Genomic DNA, 24,674 nt, shown 5'->3' on the forward strand with positions numbered 1-24,674 from the left:
TACATTTTCTGCTGAATATGCAATCCTAAAAAAAAGCAGCATGTATAATGGTTAAGAATGCAGGCTCAGAACAGACTGTCTGAGTTGAATCCAGGCTTTGCTCCTTACTTGCTGTGTGACTTTGAGAAAGGTACTTAATCTCTCTGTGCCTCATTCTCCTTAGCTCTAAATGGGGGTAATAATAATGGTGATTGGAGAGTCAAATGAGATAATGTAGGTTGAGAAGGCATATAGTGGATGCTCGTTACATGTTAGTGGTTTGTAATGGTGAAAATTATTACTGGTACTTTGAATATATTTAGCAGTTATTTAGAAAACTTAACTAGTAGACAAGATGTAACACACTCAGGAAGCTGCACCAGACTTATCAGCACGTCGTAGAAGGTAGGAAAGAGGAAGCAATTCTCTCCCTTCGGTGAGTTGTAGAGATTCTTCAGTTGCCTTTGAGATGTTCTTCAGTCCTGAGTTTGCTTAAAAAGTGCTTCTGGGTATACAGTTCCACATCAGCCCATAAGCAGTCTATTCTAATCTTACTTATTGTTGCTCTCTGATTTTTCTCTTTTCAATTTTAATTAATTTTAATTTTAAATTAATTTTAATTTTAATTTTTAAATTTAATTTTAATTTTTTAAATTTCAATTTAATTCCAGAAGACTGGAATTATTACTTGAATGGGGAATTAGGAGTTGAATTAGCTCCTTGTACAACAAGGGGCCCTATTTTTAGTTTGTGCATCACTTAGATGTCGACCAGAGGCCACTTTGTGAAGGATGAGCAGAAAGCCGAAGGACAAATCCAAGAATTCTCAGCCAGTAGTTTTCACAGGGCGGCAAATTTTGCTAACTTTTGAATGTTATTTCAATTTTTTGGCCGTATCAGCCTTGAGTCCTAGACTGCTGCCAATGTAACCCCTTAGAATGGTTCCAGAAAGCAGCTTTGAAACTACTCAAGGAGATAGACATTCTTTCCTAGGCGATCTGCAAATTCTGATTTCCAAGCCTGGACCTTGTAAGGAAACGTAGACCATGGTTATACCACACAGCCTTCTGTTTTCAACACCCCTACCGCTATGGTGTTTCTAGAATGTCTTACAGGGAACCATCCCACGGATCTAGACTATTTACCTTGCATGACTTGACAAACCTACCACGCTGAAGGCTCCGTGACACTGCCTTTCTCTGTGCCATATACAAGAATGGTTACCCAGACAAGACTCTGTGGATCAGCACTATTTCTTTCTTTGTTTTTGTTTTTTGTTTTTTAGTTTTTTGCGGTACGCGGGCCTCTCACTGTTGTGGCCCCTCCCGTTGCGGAGCACAGGCTCCCGACGCGCAGGCTCAGCGGCCATGGCTCACGGGCCCAGCCGCTCCGCGGCATGTGGGATCTTCCCAGACCGGGGCACGAACCCGCATCCCCTGCATCGGCAGGCGGACCCTCAACCACTGCGCCACCAGGGAAGCCCCACTATTTCTTTGTTGACCGTGGGACAGCATACTGCAGGATACAGCAGGAAAAGAACCTGTGGAAAACAAATCTTCCGGTAGATTACCTTAGTGGGGGAAGTGACTTTGTCCACAGATTGCTTTTCCCAGAGGTTCCGCTTGCCAGATACGTCTCCTGGCCTCAAATCCTAATGAAGAGAAAGCATAAAAAATTGATGGGTGGCTCTTTATATTTTCTGGCCAGGTCTAAATAAATCACCACATCTGTTGTTTGTTTATTTGTGTAATACACTTTATCCTAGTCATCTGAAATGGGTTGAATCAAAAGGATCGTTAGCCGTTGTTTGTTTTTATACGGACCCTGACCTATGCTGTGACAGAGAATGGGCTGAAACTATCCAGCACTTAGGTCCTGTCATTCACCAAGGACTTAACTGTTTATTGACCAGTAAAATTGGAATATAAGTGTATTTAAAATTGAGATAGCCAATTTTTAACTTTCTATGTCCTTAGAAGTGAATCGAGCGTAGGTTAGTTTTAAATACTTTTGGGGGGGTTGGACAAGGACCTCACCCCTTGCCAATTAACTTTTCTTGGGTGCCTTGCCCATGGCCCCCAGCCCTTGTGACTTTAATGTGTACCAGCTGGACCTCCAATGGCCAACACTGCATCTCTTTGCATGAGGACTTCCTCTGGCTGCAGATGCCCACTTTGCTCTCAGGAGGCAGGCTGGACATCCAGAGAGTTAACACCCATGGACTCACCCATGAGATTTGGTGCAAGAATATTTCTCAGACTCGCTCACGCCTCAGGTGAGATAACTCGGAAGCATGTGTTTTGGGGTGGCTTTCAGGCTTTCCCAGCAGGATTATGTTTAACAGCCCATGTAGTGACTTGCTTAATAAACATTCTTTATTGGCTGCCTTCTTTTCCTGCCTCACTTCCTGTAGTGTTTTCTTCATGTCTCATGTAAACTACTTGCACACGAACCACTATTTTATGGTTTGCTTCTGGGCAGCCCAATCTAAGACATTTTTCTAATTGCACTTTCCTCAGATTAAAATCATTTTGTGTTTCCTGAGGAGCAAGGGGTAATTCAGAAGTGTATCAGGAGCACCTAGCCCCGTGAAATTAAACATTTACTACAAAGTGTACCCATAAGAGAAAGTGACAGTTGATGACATATGTGAGAACATGTAAAGATCTTGGGAAGAAAACACTAAAATATGATCAATGACAGCTATATATCTTTGAATCTTTATTTACTACCTCATAATTAATTTGGTTTGGATAAGGATCCAAATTTCTGTTTCCATTTACTCTTCTTCCAGCGTTTGCTTATATGAGTACTTGGCAAAGGTAGAAAATAAATGTGTTTTACTGAAATAGTAATGTTTATTTTGGCAAACACTTTTCTCATTAGAAGGCAAAGCTAAGAGCAACTACATTTATCCATGGACACCAGTCTAAATGGACATGTATTTTTTTTTAGTAGATACTATTGAGATTGTAACACTAGAAATGCACTGGTTAAAAATATTACCATGTGAAGCAGTTCAGATTTGCCTTAATCTTACTGAATTTCTGGATTTTCACTGTGACATGGATTCCTGATATTCTATTAGAGAGTTACACCTATTTAACTTGGAACCAGTAAGCAACAAATCAGATTGTTTTTGAAGAATTCCACTACATATGCCAATGTAAGTAGAAGCTGCCAAATTGTCTGGAAGACTGTTTTAAAAATTTGGAAACTATAATTAGGAACATGCTAATGGAAGCTCTGAAAAGTGGCTATTACTACTTTGTTTATTTGATTCATATAAGAAAAATATTTTTCTTTCACATGAATACCCTTCTACTAAAGAAAATGAATTGTATTTTCCTTGAATCCCACCTATGAATCTTTTGAGATAACTTAAAGAGTTTAAAGAGTCCATTTTAAGAAAATATTGACAACTGAGTGGTAAATTGACATTTTAAATCAAATGGGAAATATAAATGAAATTACCTGACCAGCCTACATTTTAGAGAAAGACCCACTCCAGAAGAAGAGGGAGAAATGAAGGCAGGGAAGCAGGTTTCCAGTCAACCAGAGATCAAAGAATGAAGAAGAAAATTCAGCTGAGAAAGACAATGTTGGGGGTTTTTTTTTAAACAAAAAGAAAGACAAATTAGCATTTTAATTGCTGTATATAACATGTAGTTTAGACACAAAGAACAGACTAACCAGATACAACAGACATACTTGGAATTGAATTCCGCTTACAAAGTTACACTGTAGTCCTATAAATTCTACCCACAAATAGCAATAGACATCCCAGTAAAGAATCAGTTGTAGATCAATGTTTAAATAAGTTACTAGTTTTCAGAGACCCAAATAATATTGATTTGACAAGCTTTTGAGCACTTTTAATTATATGAAAATTAATGCATAACTAGTAGCAGGGGATGGTTTTTCTCTTCAGTGAATTTTAGAACCGGACACTAATCCCATGGATTACTCTTTTCCTGGTTCTTGAGGTTTCACTGGGTGAGCACTATTTTGGTAAAAGAACTTCTCTCTGATTTTTCCTTAATGGCCACATGCCATACATCTGCAAACACAAACCCAGGCTCTCCCTTTCATCCATACATGCCAAGGAATATAAACAAGGGGTTGAGAACAAATCACCTCTGGTCCCAAATTAGAAGGGAGCCTTTGGGAGCCTGCTATTTGCTGCTGTCTTTAGGTAATCCTCTGACATCCTGGGTTCAGGGTCAGTCTGACCAGAATCCCAAGGGTGTCAAACTCACATGCCTGCCATGAAGAGCCAGGCTGGAAGCACATGCCTGAAGAGGCTGGTGTAAGAAAAGTTTAAAAAAGAAGGAATCAACAATTTAAAGAATGCATGCCTCCACACCTTAAAAACATGTTCAAATTATAATTTAAAAGAAGGACTATAAAGCACAATGGCCCTGACTACACGGATCTTAGCTGCAGGCCGCCAGTGTGAGACCCCCCTGGACAAGACCTAGACAAAAATCTTTGCTTGACCTGTCTTTCTAAGCTGCCTTCCGTGACTTAACCTTTTGCCTGACAGGTTTCATGTATCTGCGGGATCCGTCCAGCCCTTTCCAGCAGTTTGGACATTTTCATTTCTTTTCTGCTGGATGCGTAGTGTCTGTGAGTTACCCCCCTGCCTTACTAAATTCCAAGTTGTATTTTTCCCCAAAGAGACTGCCATACTGCTATTCGTGACGTGGCACATTGCCGGGCCTACTGCTCTTGGGGTGCGCACAAAGCTCACAGTTATATATTAAGTACGAGCTGCTCAAACTGCCCTTTTATTTACAACATCAATTACACATCGCTTTGTTTCAACCTGGCCTTTATTCAGGAAGCCAGACTAATCTACCAAATCCAATGGGCCATGGGGAAAAAGAGATCATTATGATGTATACTACTTGCCACATCCTTCTTGCCTTTTCTCCTCTATCCTCTAGTAGACGACGGTCTAGCAAATTACTTACTAAATATTAGACAAAGCAGGCAATGATTTTGTAATTTCCCTGTAATGCCTTTTTGTCCTGCCATTTTTAGGAGGCCATCAATAACTCCAGAAAACGGGGCTTTCTGTGGAAACCTTGACTCATTTATACCTATTGTAATAATAACTGTATTGAATCTTTTTAACCCTCCCATTAGGGTGACATAGATGATAGGCTTATCAGTTAAAGTGTTGATAGAAGAGTATGGATCAAGTCCTGAACCAAACACATGAGTATAATCTGGGATAGAAATGAAACAGGTTGCAAATACATGTGAAAAATGTGACCATCTCCTTTAGCAATGTACCATACTCATCAAAGAAGAAAAACATATACCCTTTTCTCTTTATCTTTGCTGTCATGAGAAACCTTCAGTGTGTCCACGAACTTGCTGAACTTGTATTATATGCAGTGTTTTGGGGGAGAGGGTCTTTACATGTCATTAGGTTTTCAAAGGCGTCCATAATTCAAAAAGGTCAAAGGCGTCCATAATTCAAAAAGGTTAATAATCACTGATCTGGAACCACAAAACTTTATATAAACTGCCATTTAAAAAATAATTTCCACTCTTTATGTCACCTGGGGTGTTGGGGAAACTTGAGGCACTAAAGATCACATACCTTGTGGGTATGATCCCTCACCTCGACTGTCTCCTTTTATAGGGCCCCTTTCCTATATCTCCTGGGAGAGGAAAAAGATTTTCTTTTCAATATATTGACTGTCCAATTGTAAATTGGGTTTACATTAGTTTTATACCTCTTGTGAGGCCCGTATGCAGAGAATCTCAAGCTGAATATTAACTGACTACAAGGAAGTGTATCCAAGAAAAGTATGGAAATATTTCCATTCTTGTCTTTTTAAATTGGAAAAGTGATAAAACTTTACTGAATTTGGAGATTAAATATAGAGCAAAGGGATGCCACTAAATGCTCAACAGTGCAGAGGCCTAGGATTTGGAAAGCTTTTCTTCTACCTCTGGAATGGGGCAGTTGTGACAGTTGAGCTTTTGCTGCCTTGGGCACCAACAAAGGTATAAAAGCCAACTCAACAGAGAAAGTTCACCAGTATACAGTAGGGAGCTTAATAAGGTTTTTGATTATAACAATAAATGCAAGGCAATGACCAAATACATTCAATGAAAAGGTTAAAAGAATATTTTTATAGTAAGATAGCCACACTTAATAAGAAGATTTTAAATTTCCAAAAATAACATTCATAACCAGTTTTTATAGTTTCTCATTTTACAGTTGTTTTTTTTAAAATGGCTTTCCTTTGGAGGTGTTGACAAGAAAATTACAGCAATTATTTCAACAACTACCCAGTAACTGTATTTTTGTGTTAAGTTACAGAAATTAGGCAAATTAGAAAACATGGGTTCAAATAGCCAACGTACACATTCTTTTGGGAATAAGTGTAGAGGTGCTCTTGACAGAGAAATGGCCAAGATAATTTGACATTTTCATTTTCAAACTCCTGTCTGTAATTTATAGAATAGAAGCTAAACATGCAAACCAGTTAAGAGTGTAAATGTGAACTGCCTCCACGTTCTGGGTGGAGAGGTGATGGTCCCATTTTACCTTCTGGGTAATTATAGTGCTTGGGACTGTTCCCTCAATCTGAAGCCCTCCTTGTTTGTTATTCAGCAGTCACGACCAAGATCAGGGGCCTTGTTTTTCCCAGGCAAATAGACCAACAGCCTGTTTTCTTCTGTTGCTGGGAGCTGAGCTACGAGAGAAATTCAGAAGAACCTGGAGCTACTTACCGAAGGTTTGGGAGCAGGTGACTTGTTTCCGTCTGGGGTTTTGGTTAGCCATTCGTTGATGCGGCTGGAGACCCCCACCTTTAAGCCGGCCGTTTCCTACAAAAGGCCAAGCATCTAATATTAAAGAAAAAAAAAAAAAACCTACCTGGAAAGAAAATTTCAAAGCAACCTCAAAATATTATCCAGTATTATTTCACATAACACTGATCAATTATTGATCATTACATTGAATATTTTGACAAAAATAAACCTTAAACCTGATATTTAAAGAGTATGTTATCTGGTGTTCTTCCCCCTGCACTTCTCCTACCCCCAACCCCAAGGTCAGTGATTAACTCCGGGTACCGTATTTAGAGGCCTGTGGCCAGAACACAGTGCATATAGTCTATTAGCCTCAGGAACACAGTTTTCCTGAGCTTGCTTTTTGGTCATTGCAAAAGAAAGTAAGAATTATACCTTTTTCACTGCTTTTGTAATTAACTATGTGATTCCTAAAAAAAAAAAAAAGAAAAACCCAACCTCCAAAATTAAAAGATGGCAATCCTCTGCTCACCTTATTTGGCGTGCCTGATGCAGTGGGTGATGAGAACACATTGCCTTTCTCCCACATGCTCTTGATGTTGCGGACACCTTCGGCAGGAACAGGAAGGTCCGAGGCTGCCGGCTTCGTAGGTTTTGCAGTTTTTGTTCCCTGAAGTATGTGAATTATTTTTAGGATTGGTGCCGGTAAGTTTGCGCTCGTAAAACGACAGTAAGCTTGTCTTCTTCAACACTATCACTTAACAAATTCACTGTGCAAATGCCTTCACCAAAAATGAGAGTCATAATTTCTGTTGTGAAAGTACATTCTGATGACATCTCTACCTCCAAATAAACCATTATATCTACTTCAGAGGATCTTTCGAAAGTGAAATATGCTTTTCATTGGGACTCCATTTCTTGTTGAGGTGATATGTTACTTCATTGCTACAACAGACACTTCTTGGGTGCTTGCTGTGTGCAGGGCACTGTGCTAGGCTCTGGGGACGTGGTGGTACGCAAGACAGTCCACTCTGTAAGCTGCAGTGGACTGACATTAATAGGAGAGACAGTAACTAGTTATACACTGTTATTTCACATTGCAGTAAGTGCTATGAAAGACGAGTGTGGTACCGTAAGTATGCCAAGAGAGCACACGAGGGGACAATGGTACTTAGTTTAGGGGGGCAAAGAAGGCTACTCTGAGGATGTGACATTCAAAGCCAGATCTGATGGAAGACTTGAAAGAGTCTGGTGAAGGAAGCAGAAAACACCGTTCCACACAGAGCTAACGGTACATGCCAAGGACCAGAGACGGGGGTGTGCTAAAAGACTGAAAGACTGAGAGACCACCGCATGGAGGCTGGAAGGAGGAATGAATGGGTGTAAAAAGAAAGGTGTGCATTCAAGATACGTTTCCAGCAGTAGTGATGGGCGTACCCCAAATCATGCAGTTTCTCTCCTGGTCCTGCTTCAGGGCCTGTGGCATGTGTCACCAAGGTGGGCAGCCAGGGTGAGTGGTACCATTGCTGGACTACGTGAAGCCTGAAGCCACAGTTTGGGCTTCATTAACCCCGTTAGAGCTGTGATCAATTCAACCACAGAAAATAAGTATCTGCAATTTGTCTGATAATTTAGTGGCCATTTAATCTTCTGAAAATCTCCTCTTGAATGTTAAGACTTGATTATTCACATGATTAATCATCCAGACCTCTCTCTCTCTTATTCCCTCTTATCATTTGTTATGAACTATTTTATAGGTGTCTCCACTCTGCAGTACAAAGGAGAGGAGAAATCAAATCAAACTCATCCAATTACTTCATAGCAGGCAACTAAAACCACTGACTAAAGTCTACACAAAGGAGAAAAAAACCAGGATCACATCTCGATCAATGGCACCCTACCCTCTTAGTGCTTTGGTACTTGCAAATATAGTACATTATTTCTGAATAGAGTGACACCCCTAGGTCAACTGGGTGGAAAAAATGTTGGATTAGACAGAAGCATAAAACTGTGATCCTTCATATATAAAACAATCAATTTGAAATGCATTAAATTCCAGCTGGCTATCATCTTTATATTGATTTATACTACCAATTTATTTGGTAATAAAAGTTTTTATAGATAAAAGGGGACTAATCATGGTTGTAAGGGACCTGTTTAAACTATATATGGGAACACCTTTTATAAGGAATTAAGAATATTGAAGATATACTTGTGAACACATAAATAATATATTTAAATAACAATAAACTCATTCATTAAAAAAAAGTAACACCTTCACTAAAGAATACAGGTGGAAAGTAGTAAACAATAATTTATTTAAAACTCTTCTATAATGTGTCTTTATTATTGTTTTCTCTCTAACTAGTTATAAAACATCATTAACATTCTAACACTACTGGACTTGATTATTGTCCTAAGTGTTTCTATGATTATTTATATAATCAGAGTTGATTTCTGTTTGACCATAACTCTGAGGACATCTCTCACCTCAATTGCACTGGTGTATTGCTCCAGTCGGCTGTCAATCTTGGAGACTACTGCTGCTTGATGAGTTGGTTTAACACCACTGCTAAGTAAATAAACACACACACACACATACATAAAAATAAGAGAATTTTTCCATACATATAATGGCTGATGATTCTCAATTCAACAATCAACCATATTACCTTTTCTGCACAGACTTATTCAAAAATTCTGCTCGCTCTTCTATCTAGGAATTGGACAAAAATAAAACCAGTTAATATTTTCAGTTTTATAAACAGTGTTTCTCAGCCCATACTACTATCTTCCCTGAACCTGGGGAATAAAAGTACCAAAGAGTGTCAAAGAGTATGAGGGTGCTGTGCACGGCACCTCTGCTAGAGAGGAAAACTGCATGCAAGGTACTTGATAATGAGGTTTGGGAGACAAAGGCAGGGCTGGCAGAAGATAGAGAAATATGAAGTTCTGGAGACAAAGACTAGACAAAATGGAATTAAAATGCCTCTGAAATAATATAAATCAAGGGCAAAATAATTACATTTCAAGACTAAAACAATTATTTTTTTTGCTTTCTGATGTACTTGAAATTTTTTTCCATTATTTTTTATTGAGGTATAAATGACATATTACATTACATTAGTTTTAGGTATACAACATAACGATTTGATATTTATATATATAAGAAAGATAACCAGGAACTGTGAACTATTCACTTACTGCTTAGCCTGATCTTCTAATTTGATAGCTGTCAAACCTATTGCTGAGCTGAATTTGCCCTGAATATAGGAGATGGGGGGCGGGTGGGGATGAGTGAAACTGGGGCACAGCTCATCAGGAAGGGCTGAGGCCTCTCAGGAAGGCCCTATTAGTCCAAGTGGGAAATAAGCAAATAAGCCCAGAGAAACCGCTATGGATATACACCGATGGGCAGTTTAGTCATTTTTAATAAATTCTTTTTTTAAAAAGCCAGAAATTTTGCTACAACTAAAGCTGCTAAATCAAACACTGCATCACTCAAATCCAGATGTTCTTTATAAGTCGGCAAGTATTTGTTGACTCCTCATGATACCCAACTCCAGGCTAGAAATGTCCTCTGCCACGCATCACCTATCATCAGCAAATTGTAAAAGCTTCTTTGCAGATGACTGCATGTGCAAAGCGCACAGGTCCATTTTCTGCCCTGTTCAGGCCATCCAAGGAATCTACTAGGCTACGGCTACCCTAGGCTGGTGTGGTTGACCGTCCCCTACAATCTTTAAGATGTCATGGCTTTTTCTGGACTGTTGGCCTGGGACTCATGGATTATTAATAAATACCTTTCAGCTTTTTGGAAAACATGCTTCACTCCTAATATCAGTCGAATAATACTTTTAAAGATGTTAGTTAGGGCACTTCATCCTTTCCAGTGATTTCTTACAAAGATAAAATCAAACTCATTAAACATAAAACTTTATGCAAAAGAATGCTATAGGTATCCCTGAGTTTATGAGATGTAAAGGGTCTTAAATCTTATTTTTCTGATTTTAACATAAACTTAGAAGTGCATTTCTGGAGAAAAAGTTCCCAGTTGAATGAGGTAAGACACATTAGAACCACGCAATGCACTGGCACTTTTAATATTATTCACCCATCTATCCATCCTGATTTAACCCTGCCAACCTGTCAGTCAAACAACCAACCAACCAATAAATTACATGTGAGCACCTATTATATGAAGTTGAACACGCAACGATGTATAAGACAGGGTTCCAATTCTTTAAGGAGTCAGCAGGGGAGACTAGTAGAACACATAAACGAAAAATTTTAAATTCAGTGGTAGGTACCATATTAAAGATAAGAAAATGGAGGAGTTTGAGAAGCCTTTTCAGATGTTCTGGTATTTGAGCTGAGATTTGTAGTTTATAGTTTACACAGCTTTATAAATGAGTTCATGAAAGTGAGGGTGGGAGTGCATGAGTTAGAGGGGAGAGGACATTTCTAGCAGAGCAAACACATATACAAAGATTTGGGGAACCAAGAGGCATGTAGAGTGGTGGGACTGAAGAATGGAGAACCGTTCGGCGTGGTGGAAGGCCAGTGGAGAGGGGAGGCAGAGATGAGACTTGTTCTTTGTAGCACTTCTAGCATCGTTCTGACTCGGGGATCATCTTCTTAACCTTGGCCATCACATTTATTCACATTACAGAGGCTCTCAGACTCTCCCTTCTCCTTTTGTATCTACAATATTCCATACAGCTTGACTTCATTATCACATTTTATCAGGATTTACCATCCATTACTGATGTACTCTTGTTGGAAAATCTCTCCCCTTAGTGACTCTGGGTAATGTAACAATTTGTACTAAATTTGTAAATTAAATCTCCTGCGTAAGGAGTTTAAAGGGGGAAATTGGTTCTTCTGAAGACCAAGAGGTGGCAGTGTTGTCCCAGTAAAACACAGGGGAAAACCCCACACATTTCAGCAAACTGGCGCTTTCCTTACTCCACACTCCTTCCACCACCAGTATATGAAAACAATAATAATAAAAACAAAATTCTAAATTTAATTTACTTAAAACCTATTCTTTGCATGTCTTATGTAAGAAAAATCATTCACTGCTAGCATAATTTAACTATGAGAAAGCAGGTTCTGAGCTTCTCATACAAGGAATATGTGTCATGAGAAATTAACAAAACACACCAGTTGATAATATCTTGAGGTCAAATATCAAATGTTCCTCCTCCCACTGGCATTTGACAATGTTAGCTTGTGACCATTTATAAAAGTTGCAGGGCCAAAAGTATCCATAGTTGCAGGAATTCAATTGTAGGACATGAAATTAAGTTCTAACACAAGAGCCACAGTAGATTCTTCAAGGCACATACTATGGAGAAAAGCACTAGACTGTCTGTTCTTGAAAGCATGTCTCTGTTTCACAGAAATTAAAAATGTGTTTTTTCTTTTTTACATATCAGCTTTGATTGCTCACACGTGCCTCTCTACCAGAGTGAGTAGACAAATGGCTTTCTGGGAACCCAGGACTCTGGTTGACGGAAACACTGGAGAAGTTAAGTTGGAAACTAGGTAGACAGATGTTTGCAGGAGGATGGGTTGCAGTTTGTTCGGAAAAAAAAGAGTACCAATTCGAAGTCTAGATGGCTACTACTTTCCTCATGTTCCCAAGACAGTTCAAGGAGAGCTTAGCTTGAGTGGCATTTGAAGGAAGGTTGAAAGAGAGAGAACATGGTTTTCGTTAATTATTGATGAGCCAGGAATCAAAGGAGCCCGACTGAGGAGGGACCCGGTGCCGGCCCAGGGATGGCCTGACCTGAGCAGGGCCTGCCTTTCTCTTCTTTCTCCTACAGCAGGGGTAGGCAAACTATGGCCCATCCGCCCATGTCCTCCACCCACCCAAAAGCTAAGAACATTTTACATTGTTAGATGGTTGGAAAAAAATCAAAAGAATAGTTTGTGACATCGGAAGATTTTATGAAATTCAGATTTCAGATCCGTAAATGAAGCTCACCTACTCAACAAAGCCTCTCTCCTCTTTCTGCTCCACTCAGAGACCTCGCTGAGCTGGTGGTCTGCACTTCATTAGCTTTGCAAGTCTTGAATTCTCCTGAGGCAGTCAATTATATTAGTGCCCGAGGGGCAGGGACCTCGCTTGGTGCTTCTTGCCTTCATAGCACATAGCGCACATTAGATTTGTTATAAATATCAAGCATTGAATAAGGAAATCCCCCTGTGGTTTAGTTGGGATTCCCCCTGAAGCCGCTCTTAAGACGAGGGTTCAAGTATAAGGAGTTTATTTGGGAGGAGTTAGAACTAGGGTAGACTGGGACCCAGACCATTCTAAAGACTAAGTGAAGTTATCTAGGGATAAAACATACTGTTTTTCATGTGAAACAGGTAATAACTGTAAAACGTAAGTAACTGGCTTTGGATCATTTTAGTGTGGACATTAGATCTCACACACAATGATAGATGCACACACATTAACCAGCTGGCGCCTGGCTATGATTCTATACGGGCTTTACCTGTTGTCAGTGCTTTGTAACCTAGCGAGGCTGATGGAAGATGAGGATAAAATCAAAACTGCTCAAAGTTCCAATCCCTGAAGATTCATTCATTCATGCATTCATTCAATAAATACTTGTTGAGTATTTTCACTGTGTCAGGTACTCAAAACATGCTAACTGTATAAGCAAAAATACGTATTTGAGTCTGCGCTCTTGTTCCTCCATAACCATCCCATCATCTCCCTGAGTCAGCTCCTTCCTGCTCATTCTCTTCTCTTTCAGCAGCACTTCCAAGTCACTAGGAATTATGCTCTATGAAGGCAGTAGTCGGACCAAACTCATCCTGGCAAAGGAGCCTATCAGAGTCACATTTCATCTCCCCCCATGGTAACAGCTTTAAAATTTGCCATGTACCATTTCCAGCTGTGCTGCTCTTAATAATGACAAAGGAAAAAACTGAACATTAGCCTGAAAAGCAGCTTAAACCTTTAAAATATATTTGCCCACTTTATGAAGTTTAAACGTTTCCATTTTTATTTGCTCAAAGTAATAAGGCATGTGGAGGGCGTGGGTCAGTGAGATCCAGAGATAGTCACCAAAGGTCTTTTTAATGTATACCAAAGATCTAATAAACAACAGACAAAAATTTCTCCACTTTATTTCTCTCCTTTCCGTATCTTGAAAACAAAAAGAAGCTGTGAAATTGCTGAAAGAAGGAGCAAAAAGATAAATGAGGCAAAACTTCGAATAATCAATAACTAAATCAGGGGCTAAAATCACATTTCTATTATATTTTAATAGACATATTATAAGAAGGTTTTCTGGGGAAAAAAATACCTTGAGAGATGAACCTTTAGGAGTGAAACACTTGAAGGGCTTCTTGTCGTCTGATAAGCCATCTTCTGGAATCTTCTGGCGTTTCTCAGCAGCTTCTGCCCTTCGCCTTTCAATCTCTTCCTTTAGCCTCCTCTTCTCTTCCTAAGAGAGAAAGAGCAAATAACAAGGACGTCAATATCAGCTTCAAGACAAAAGGAAAGAGTGCTGTAGGGGAAAGCATAGTCCCAGAGGAAGAAGACCCAGGTTCTAGAAAGGATGCTATCCCTTCCTCAAGGGTGGCACCAGAGGTTAAGCCTGAGCTTGTGAGTCTAACTGTCGACAAGCACTCTGGGCTGCCCCTTCTCAGCTGTGCGACCTCGGCCATGTTACTTACCTGCTCTGTGCCTAGGTTTCCTCATCTGTAAAATGGGGATAACAATAATAGCCACTGACTAGGGCTTTACCAAGGACTAAATGAGAAAAAGCCCATGAAGAATGCTTAGACCAGTGCTCAGTATGACAATCATCACGTCATCATCATCCTGTCAAGTCATCTAAGACTGACCTTCCATTCTGTGCAGGTAAAATAAGTATACCTTCTGCCTGCTTCCTAGGAGAGTTGCGAAGACAAATGAGATGATTTATGTGCAACGCTATACAAATGTATGTTACTATATTTACTAAATTGTACAAGATACGATTTCATGGTTGTCCCCACCTCAGTTGAGTAGATTATTTTAGATGGTTTGACAGACCTGAAATGGTGTAGATACTGCACCCTAGTGGTGAAATCACAGATGTTTACCATTTGTCTCATTAGCCCCTCTGTGCCTTCACTCCTGGCCTAAAATACTCTCCCCTGTCTTCTCATCAAGCTGCATAACCTCTATGGACAATTTTCTGAGAGATTTATGTAGTCTTTGTAGTTTTCAAACTGGATGTTCTCAGGCAGGGACCGTATGTTCATCTCTTGCAGAAAGATCCTGTGTGTTATAGACTGAATATTTGTGTCCTCCCAAAATCCATATGGTGAAATCCTAACCCCCCAAAGTGATGGTATTAGGAGGCGGGGCTTTGGGGGAGGTGATTAGATCATGAGAGTGAACCTTTATGAATGGATAGTGCACTTGCAAAAGAGGCCCCAGGGAGCTCTCTTACCCCTTCTGCTCCGTGAGGACACAGTGAAAAGACTGCCATCTGTGAACTGGCAAGTGAGGTCTAACTAGACAGAGAATTTGCTGGACTTTGATCTTGGACTTCCTATAGCCTCACAACTATGAGAAATAAACTTCGATTGCTTATCAGCCACCCTGTCTATGGCAGTTTGTCACAGCGGCCAGAACGAGGACACTGTGCTTGGTAGGAGGTTAGACCAAATCACCGCCTAGGTCCAATCCACTTCTCAGAGTTCACGTTTCTCTTCTGCTTTCATTGATATTCTGCTCCTCTAGAGAACAATAATAACAATTATGATAACTGTGACTTCCTGAGTGCCTATTATGTACAAGGCACCCTGAATACAATGATTTAATCATGGCCACAATCCTGAAAGTAGATATTTCACAGTTAAGGAAAAGAGGTCTCAGAGCAGTCCGGTGACTCTCCCAAGGTCCCAGCTTGCCAGTGGCAGAGTGTCTGATCCTAAAGCTCTATCGTCCCCACTACTTCCTAACCAAAGATCATCGGCTCATTAAGAGCTGGAGTTGAAAGAGACCTTGAAATAATTTATCCAAACTTTCCACAGTTCAGGGAATGTTTGTACAGGATCCATGTTGAAAAGTCATCTAAAGTCTTTTTACATATTTTTGAATGATGGGAGATCACTGTCTCCAAAGATTTGTGGGAAAAGCTCTAGGCTGAGTTGGAGAAGCTGGGTCTCAGTACCAATTCTATCACTTATTAGTCAAGTAACTTCACACAGGTTACTCAAACTATTTGATTCCCACTTCTTTGTCTATAAAATGAGAATAATGTACCTCAGGATGAAAGGAAAAAATGCACCTTGTAAACTGTAGCAATGCTTACAGTAGTTGGTTAAGCACTTGTTCAGTTTTCAAAATTTGCCTTCTTGTAACTTTATCTGTTGTTTTCAGTTCTGTTTAAAAAGACGGAACAAATTCATCTGTTCATAATTACAGGGTTGCTGCTACATGCCTGGCGCTGGGCTGGGTCCTGGGTATACAGTAACGAACAATACCGTCACTGCCTGTGAAAATCTAGTTACTTACTCTTCCACTTAAAACACCCCAAAAGCTATTTTTGAAAATCTTCTCCATAAAACCTCTTCAAATATCGAAAAACAACTATCATGATCACGTGACTTGGTTCTTGTAACCAAGCTGCAGACTTTTTTATCCTTCTCTGCTAACCGTTCTTTATTGAGGGACATTACAGGGTCACGGATTAAGACAAGTGGGACCTGGGGAAAATTACAAAAACCTCTCTGTGCCTCAGTTTCCTGATCTGTAAAATGGGGATGAGAAGACTCCCCATATCAGAGAGTTCTTAGAATTGCATAAACCAATGTGGATAAAAGTTTTGGAACCATGCCTAGCACACAGCAAGCTGATTAACCTTCAAATGTATTTCTAAGAATTCATGTTCAAAAGAGCAGCAGCAGTTCACCTGGGAAGAAACTATTTCTGGGCTGGAAGGGTCACCAGAGACACGTCCTCAGGGGTTTGGGTAAGATAAGGCGCCTGACGGGCCACGCTGCACCCGCCTTACCTCCTCTCTGACTTTTCGCTCTGCTTCCTCCTGCTTCCTCCTCTGCTCCTCCTCCTCCAGGACCTTCCTTCGCTCCTCCCTCTTCTTCTTCAGCTCCTCCAGCTCCAAGGCTGCCTCCTGCTGCTTTTGCTTGAGCTTCTCAAACTCCTCGCTTTCTGTTTCCCCGCGGCGGCGGCGCAGCTCCTCCAGCCGCTTGCCGGCTTCCACTTGGGAAGAACCTTCAGCCTCCTTGGCCTCGCTGGCCCTCCCTCCAGGGCGGCTGCAAAGGAGTGGGACACACGTCTGCCTTGCAGCTCCCCTCCTCCCGCCTTAGGGAGGGGATGTGGGTCTGCAGGCTTTGCAGCCCACACCGAAATCCCCACTGCCCGCACTGGACAGTGGGTCCTCACGCCTGTCCAAGGGGGTAAGCTGGGGTCCACCTGGAACCTCCAGGTCTGAATCTGAGTCCCTGCTCTACCACTTACTCTGGGTTTCCTTGACTGTACAAGGAGGGCAAATAGGCACTGTTGGTGGGATTGTAAATTGATGCAGCCTCTATGGAGGCTCCTCAAAAAATTAAAAGGAGAACTGCCATATGACCCAGCAATTCCACTTCTGGGTATTTATTCAAAGAAAATAAAAACAGTGACTCAAAAAGATACAGGCTCCCCCATGGTTATGCAGCATAATTGACAGTAGCCAAGGTATGGAAACAACCCAAGTCTCCACTGATGGATGAATGTATAAAGAAAACGTGGTAAAAATACATACAATGGAATATCATTCGGCCACAAAAAGAAGAAATCTTGTTTAAATACTCATTAACAAGTAGTGAGGGCATTCTGAACTGTATCTGAACATAGGTAGCCCATTTCTGACACTTTTGTAACAGATGAATTACTATGGTCTAGTATCATTTATTCCATGTAGAGAATGGCACAGTGTTTCTAGCTATGAAGCAAGAAGAATAAAACAGAAAATGAGTTCAAGATTACACAGTTACCGATATTGATCAAATGTGTACCTCTCAGGCTTTTAAAATAACGAGGTAGCTCTGAATAAACTATGTCCTTTAGGACTATGCTTTTCAAGCTGCAGGTTGGAAAATCTATTTAGTGGACTGTAATTAGCGTTTAAAAAATGAACTAGAAAACCCCAGAGGGCATTGCATGGAACAAGGGAAAAGCCCATTTCTTGATGTGCTTGTTTCAGTTATAAATATATATGTAGATGTGTAATGGGTTATGATGTAAAATTTCTTACTAGAAGTTGAGGTTAAAAAGTTAAAAAATATTGTGCTAGGTTCTTGATGGTTAAAGATGAACTTTTATTTTTAACTCATTCAAGGTTAGAGCGTCCCTTAAAACTTGGTATTGCTTTTTCAGTCTTAAAGGCCCATAGGCCTGTGACTCCAGAGAGGGACTCTCCCCTTTCAGTTAAAGTCTCTCCATCTTCAGAGATGAGTTTGCTCTCTCTTTGTGTTCATCGTGTTAGTGTTTGGTAGGACTGGCTAACACATGCCTAGAGAAACTTCTCTGGATTCCACTAGGTGTCACTCAGTCTTTATACTGGGCATTCAAATGCCCATCACTGGGGACTAGTTAAATAAATCATGACCCATCCACCCAGTGGGACACTCTAACATTAACTGTAGGCTTATATTCACTGGTATAGAAGGCTAGCTAAGACACATTGCTATGCACAAAGCAAGAATCACTTTAAAATAGAGATTTATAATTATATTACACATATACATACTATATGTGTGTGTGTGTGTGTGTGTGTGTGTGTGTGTGTGTTTTGAATGTATATACATAGAGAGCATCTGGAAAACATGTTACTGGTGGTTTCCTTGGGTGATGGGTACTTAACTTGCTCCTTGAATTGAGATTTTCATGTCACATTTTAGAGAAAACAATTTAGCTATAAGAAAACGGGTCTATCAAAGGGAACAGTAATTAAATCAAACAAAAGGAGCTATGCTCAAAACAGGAACAAGAGTTCTGTCCACATCACCTCTGCTCAGATATGCAGGCATGCCCTCAGCATTAGGGTAGCACCAATATGGAAATTTCTTCCAGAAGGTTCTTTCCTCTATCCTTGGCTTCACTAGGTGAAAGTTGAGATGAACAGCAGACCTTTCACCATGAACACAGCTTGTTTTCAGTTAGACTATTAGGCACTAAGCTAAGGTAAATAGAGGCCCTTACTCCCTCCCTGGCTCCTCACCTTACAACCATGTGGAGGAGTTGTAAGGTGAGGCGTCTCTGCTTCTATCGGCATCAGCTTCTAACTGAAACTAAAACTAAGGTATGTTGGCAGCTAAACAAAAACTAACAATATGGTGGCAGCTTCTTTCATTTTTTTTCTGCCCAGACATAGAAAAATTAAAGCAAGAGTCCCATTTACGGGGTTCTCACTGCTTAATCTGTTGACATCCCTTGTGACTTCTCTCTTTGAGTTACCCAGTTATCTGGACTTTCAAACAATGGGCATGTTAATTATTAATTTGAGCTTTGACTGAAGCTGGTTGACAAGTTTGCCAATTGTTAACCAAACTTCTTTCTAGTGACACATTTTTTTAAATGTTATTTCTCTTAACAAAATTGTACTCTTATCTACAACACATGTTTTAAACTATCAAGTAATTAAACAATCATATTATTAGGTAATATTCTTTGAACACTTTTTATGAACCTGACACTGTTCTAGGGCTTTAACACATTAAACTACTGGCACTTCAGCAAGCTCTGCACTCAGCTTATCAGCCTGAATCAAACTTGATTTCTAGATTTTCTATGAATTCCTAATAAACTTCATTTTTACATCTACTTTCTTGCCAATCCCAAGTAACATCTATAGGTTCTACCCTTCTCACTTCTTCATACTTTATTTAGTCTTTGAATACACACCTTTTCTTCCATGTGCTTTTGGCTCTCTTTTGGATAATTGTGACTAGGTTTCTGCTCAAATTTTTGTGTAGAAAAATTGTTTGGGAACAACTATATTTACATAACATCTTAGAGCGGCTGGAAATGTCCATCCTTAGTAGTTCCCTTTGCTTCTGGATATTACACATGCTTTGGTGTAAGGAGCGGTCTGACTTCTATACAATACCTACTTGGAACTTTCTTCTTTGAAGTGTTCCGACAAACAGGGTCTACAGGCAAGGTGGCTGCCAAAGAACAACCCCATGGGAATCCATGTTACAGGGACCCAAGACTTTTCCAGAACACCTGGCACAGCAGCCAGTGACATAACAGAGATTGGAATTTGGCACTAGCGGTTGGAGGGAGTGTGTGTGTAGGAATGGGGCACAGAGAGTTAGGTAGCCAGGTGTCCATGGCAGGCTTCTGCAACTTGAGTCCTTCTACAAAGCTAATAGGGGGCTCTCCATAGTCAACGTACCTAGAAGTGAGGATTTGCCTGCATATACTTGTTTATCTGTCCTAAAATCAATCGCCATAATAGGGGAGGGGATAAGGAGGGGGAAGCTGAAGCTCTGCAAGAGGGTTTTCCAAACTGAAGCATTAGTTGCATGCCCTCTTCCTCCCTCTTAGAGAATCCCAAGGCAAATTAATATCAAGAGCTCTCAAAGTGGTAAAGAGATCTGACTCATTTAGTTTAACCCAATGTTTCCAAAGTATTTGGCCACAGGGAAATCTAAGTTTTATGCAGCAATTTATTTACAACCTTTAGACAATACATTCTTTAAAATGGTACTGAGAAGCGTCTCTCATGAAGTTGGCTGGACCATACAGAGAATGAGTCAATGACAACGCCAGTCATAATGTTTTCTAATAAACTGATCTTACATGAACATATTAGATCAGCGAACAAAAACATGGATGCCAAGCATGATCTGCCTTGCCAAATAATGGGAAAAGCAGATCAAACCTTGTCTGAGCAATGCTTGCTGGTCCCCTGTTAGTGACTGATAGCCAGACCTGCTGACTGAGTATCTGTAAGACAATGGCCAATGACCTCACAACAAAGGTATGTTGCCTGTTAGCACATTTCTGTCTGGAAGCACAGGGTAGGGAGACTGATTATTATTATTATTTTTTCACGTATGAACACAGTCACTGTTAACTAGCCACAACTTCTTACCTGAAAGTATTCTCAGTGTGTTTAAGTTTGTGGGTCATGAATTCTCCATTCTGTGACTTCATTTCTGTAAATCCCTTCTTTCCATCCAAGAAGCTCTTAACTTCTTTGCTTTCTTTGTCCTTTTTAGTCTTCTCATCTTTGATCTAACCAATGGTACATATCAGGAAGAAACATAATGATAATAATCTTAATTAGGTTTTGGTTGGTATCACCAAATAAGACTCAACATCGTTAGGAAGCCAGAAAACTCAGAAGTAAAACAAACTACCGGAGAATGATGTGGTAGAGCTGGAATCAGAGGAAATTCTTAGAGCATAAGCTGGTCCTCTAGCCTCTGAGCCAAGACCTTGACCACAATTTTAGGAGGTCAAGATCATCCCTTATTTCACTGAGGTTTTATTTTTCAACAGTGGAGGTGTTACCATTTAGAAACTACGGTGTTCTGGGAACTCCACGTAAGAGTGGTGGTTTTCAGTTCCCACTGGGAGGAGCAAGTATTAGTCTGGCCTTGATGGGAGAACGGCCAGGTTGCTTGGACAGATTTCTTCTTGGATGAAGGGCACTTCTTTGAGAAGGACACAGATGTGTTGAGGAGGGAATAAGAAACCTACTGAGCCAGATCTGTCAAGCCAATTTTGACAGATGTCAGAGGAAGACCGCCCTAGTGTTTTAATCAAATGAATAACTAGGCTCCCCGGGAAAGAAGACATAATAACCCTACCTTTAGCGGGATGACTCAGAGACCTGTGGGGCCATGTTTGTAGCCATCTCAACCATTAAAGCTAGAATGGAACAGGAAAAATTCCAGGCTTGACTTTGACTTCCATTGAAGGTAATAATTTAGTCTCTGGAAGTGGCTTTATGATTGTTGTGGAAGACAGAGGAAGGTGATACATGGAGAGCAGGTGTTAGCTTTAGTTTTTTTGTGTGGGTTTTGTGTTACAAGTTCCTCACAGTAAGTGAGACAGATTATTTCAAAGTATACTGAATTTACATAGCTTTTTTGGGGGTAAAGGAGTTCAAATTACTTTATCATCTCACCCATTCTTAAAAAAATGAGTGTGAAAACAGGTGAGGCTCATTATTTCTCATTTCAAGACAAACAGTGACAAAGCACTAACATTATAAAGAAACCTAAGGAGGAGGGTGTGGGTGTAAGAACTCGGGGCTTCAGGGACTGCCCAGGATGGTCTCCCCTTACCTCATCACTCACCTCTTTGCAGCTGTTATACTTCAGATACCTAACCCCCGCCAAGGTGCATGTTTTACTAAGCAGAGGACATTTTTTTGCTCTTTACTGATGAACCTTCAGTAGTCCTTTGCCTGATTGCCTTTGTTGAGTATTATTTGATTAAATTACTATGGATGGACTATTCACTACCATGTTGCCCTAATCAGTTAAGACTTTAATCTTTCTCCAAGGGGCATATATCTAGGACATCCCTTGAACATGCTGAAGAGGGGGGCTGTTATTTTGCCATTCTCTCTGAATCCGAGTTTTAGTTCTATTGCTGTCAACAAACTAGCTGTTGTTTTAAGTCACCTAGCTTTTCTGGAATGCTGGCTCCATGTACATAAAAAGAGTTGGGTGGACTAGACGATCCCTTCCTAATCTTTCATCCTGTCATTTCCCTCTTGGCTCCAGATTTGTCTTGAGAGGCGACAGAGAAGAGAAGGAAGCTCCTAGTCTGTCCGACAGCTTTAATAAGGCTCCTTGCCGGATGGTAAACCAGTATTCATTGGGCAGGCAGGAGCAAGCAAAGTCTCCTCTCATTTTGACCTACCACTGTTGGGTATAGTTCCAGAAACTACGGACTGGAGTTTACCTCCTGGTTAAGAAGTATCTGGGGATACACGTTTAAGGGTGAGGGGGGTCCCATTTCAGGGAACCCATGAAAGAAATTGTGAGTCAAATCTCATAGTTTGTGGAGCACTATACAAAGAGAAATTCCCTTTAACTCGTTTCTCCTATTTCGGAGTCTGAGATATTTCCCAGATACCTCCCAAAATGTACTATCTAATTTACCATCCAAAAATGTGTATAAAATAGATTTGTAAAACAATACATGTCTAACAGAAGAAAAATCCCTTTTTTTCAAGCTCTGCCTTTATTGGCAAAGTTGTGGTAGATGGTATGCTTATATTCTCTTTGGAAGACTTTCTTAGAAAAATTCCCAATGAAATAATGATAATGATGCTGACTGCAAATTATTTTTTCTTTCTGGGAAATGAATAAATAAAGTAATTCCATAACACTTTAAGAAACACAGTGGGTTGGATTCTATAGCAGATTCAACCTAAGCTAATGGGATATACTGAGCCCACTCAGAAAAGCATTAGAGCCTCTAGATCAAAATGTTACCGTGAAGAGAACCTATGCTGATGGATTATTACGGGGTTACGTATCCTGAAGGAGCTAAAGTGCTTCCTATACAGATAGTACCAGCATACTCATATGAAAGGCTCTGGTCATATGTGATCATTGGGATAACACTATGGGTGTCTGGGATATTCAGTGGGATAACACATGGGTGTATGTGTGTGGGGTGGGAATTCCAGTGACATGCCCTTGTGCCAGAGAGACACTCTGGAGGTTGTGAGCAAGTCCGAAAGGACTGAGACGCCAGTCTCTGTGCTGCGTCTCTTTGCATCATTTGATTCCAGGATAGTGATAAGAACTGTTGCAAGTTACAGTTTTTCAGACTAAGTTGAATATACTTTTGTTAGATTCAGAAGCCTCAATTCCTTTTCCAAGTCCAATGTCTACCACATGGATATCCTTGCTACTTGCTACTGGTCCACGGACAACATGGATTTCACCAAGGAGCTGAGGCTCTACCCAGATCCACTGAGTCAGAGTCTGTGTTTCACAAGGTTCCCAGGTGATCTGCATGCGCACTGATGTTTAGTGAGAGGCTTTGGCCTACGTGATATGAATATCAGTTTCAATATTATATGAATAGCTCTGCTGGAAACTGTTTTTCTATTAGAGGCCAGAACAAAAAAAGAGCTCTGGGGTCAAGAACTAAAAGGAGGCATTTTATAGCACAGGGAACTATATTCAGTATCCTATGATAAACTGTAATGGAAAAGAATATCAAAAAAAGAATGTATACATATGTATAACTGAATCACTTTGCTGTACAGCAGATATTAACACAACACTGCACTTCAACTATACTTCAATTAAAAAATGTTTTAAAAATTAAAAGGAGGCATTTTATAGTCGGGGAAGAGAAAAAGCTAAATTAGGTTTCAAGGTTGCCGGTCATCTGCGATCCATCACCACAAAGAGTTAAACTGCAGTGGGAGAAAGAAGGTTTTTTGTAAGGTATTGGAGTGACTTCTGGAAATGTTGCTCACCTGACATTTGTGTTTACCTATCCTACGTAGCTCCTTGAATTCAAAGGAAAGACATTTTTTTTGGGGGGGGCACAAAAAGGTGGGATGGGGGGTGGGGATGGAGGAGGGCGTTTAAAATGGCTAAATCATGTAAAATATGATTTAAAGTTATCTACATGAAGCAACTACACAAATAGCTGGAGAGGGGAAAAATCTAGTCATTCAACTAGTAATTTATGTATGCAATGTTAAAACAGGAATAGCAGATTTTTTGGTTTTTTTTTTAAGCTTGGGTTGAGGAGCTAATCTGTCCTTGTGTCAAAAAGAGGCCAAGTTTTAGGACACTGGAATGTGCTGGAGGGCAAACAGGGAAAGAGGCAGGTCTGAAATCATCATACCATGGCCATTATTGAACCGGGGCCTTATCTGAAAAGAGGCAAAAGGGTGATTGGATGA

The 24,674-nt window shown here is 40.3% G+C and overlaps 1 protein-coding gene across 32 annotated transcripts in view; it reads right to left on the reverse strand.

Moving 5' to 3' along the window:
• The window catches only part of CALD1 (caldesmon 1), a 188,092-nt gene that overhangs the window by 7,561 nt on the left and 155,857 nt on the right, over window positions 1–24,674 (reverse strand). For 18 of the 32 annotated variants that reach the window (XM_067042118.1, XM_067042103.1, XM_059073832.2 and 15 more), the window contains 8 exons: window positions 20,877–21,019; window positions 16,788–17,046; window positions 14,082–14,222; window positions 9,429–9,472; window positions 9,247–9,328; window positions 7,289–7,426; window positions 6,736–6,831; window positions 1,550–1,630 (listed from right to left, as the gene is read on the reverse strand). In XM_067042118.1, coding sequence (XP_066898219.1) covers window positions 1,550–1,630; window positions 6,736–6,831; window positions 7,289–7,426; window positions 9,247–9,328; window positions 9,429–9,472; window positions 14,082–14,222; window positions 16,788–17,046; window positions 20,877–21,019 — 984 coding nt within the window. The remainder of the gene's footprint in view (window positions 1–1,549; window positions 1,631–6,735; window positions 6,832–7,288; window positions 7,427–9,246; window positions 9,329–9,428; window positions 9,473–14,081; window positions 14,223–16,787; window positions 17,047–20,876; window positions 21,020–24,674) is intronic. The other 14 variants (XM_067042122.1, XM_067042121.1, XM_067042109.1 and 11 more) reach the window with 1 other exon arrangement.

The sequence above is a fragment of the Kogia breviceps genome, chromosome 9 (genome assembly GCF_026419965.1).
Source record: "Kogia breviceps isolate mKogBre1 chromosome 9, mKogBre1 haplotype 1, whole genome shotgun sequence".
Classification (NCBI taxonomy): Eukaryota; Metazoa; Chordata; class Mammalia; order Artiodactyla; family Physeteridae; genus Kogia; species Kogia breviceps.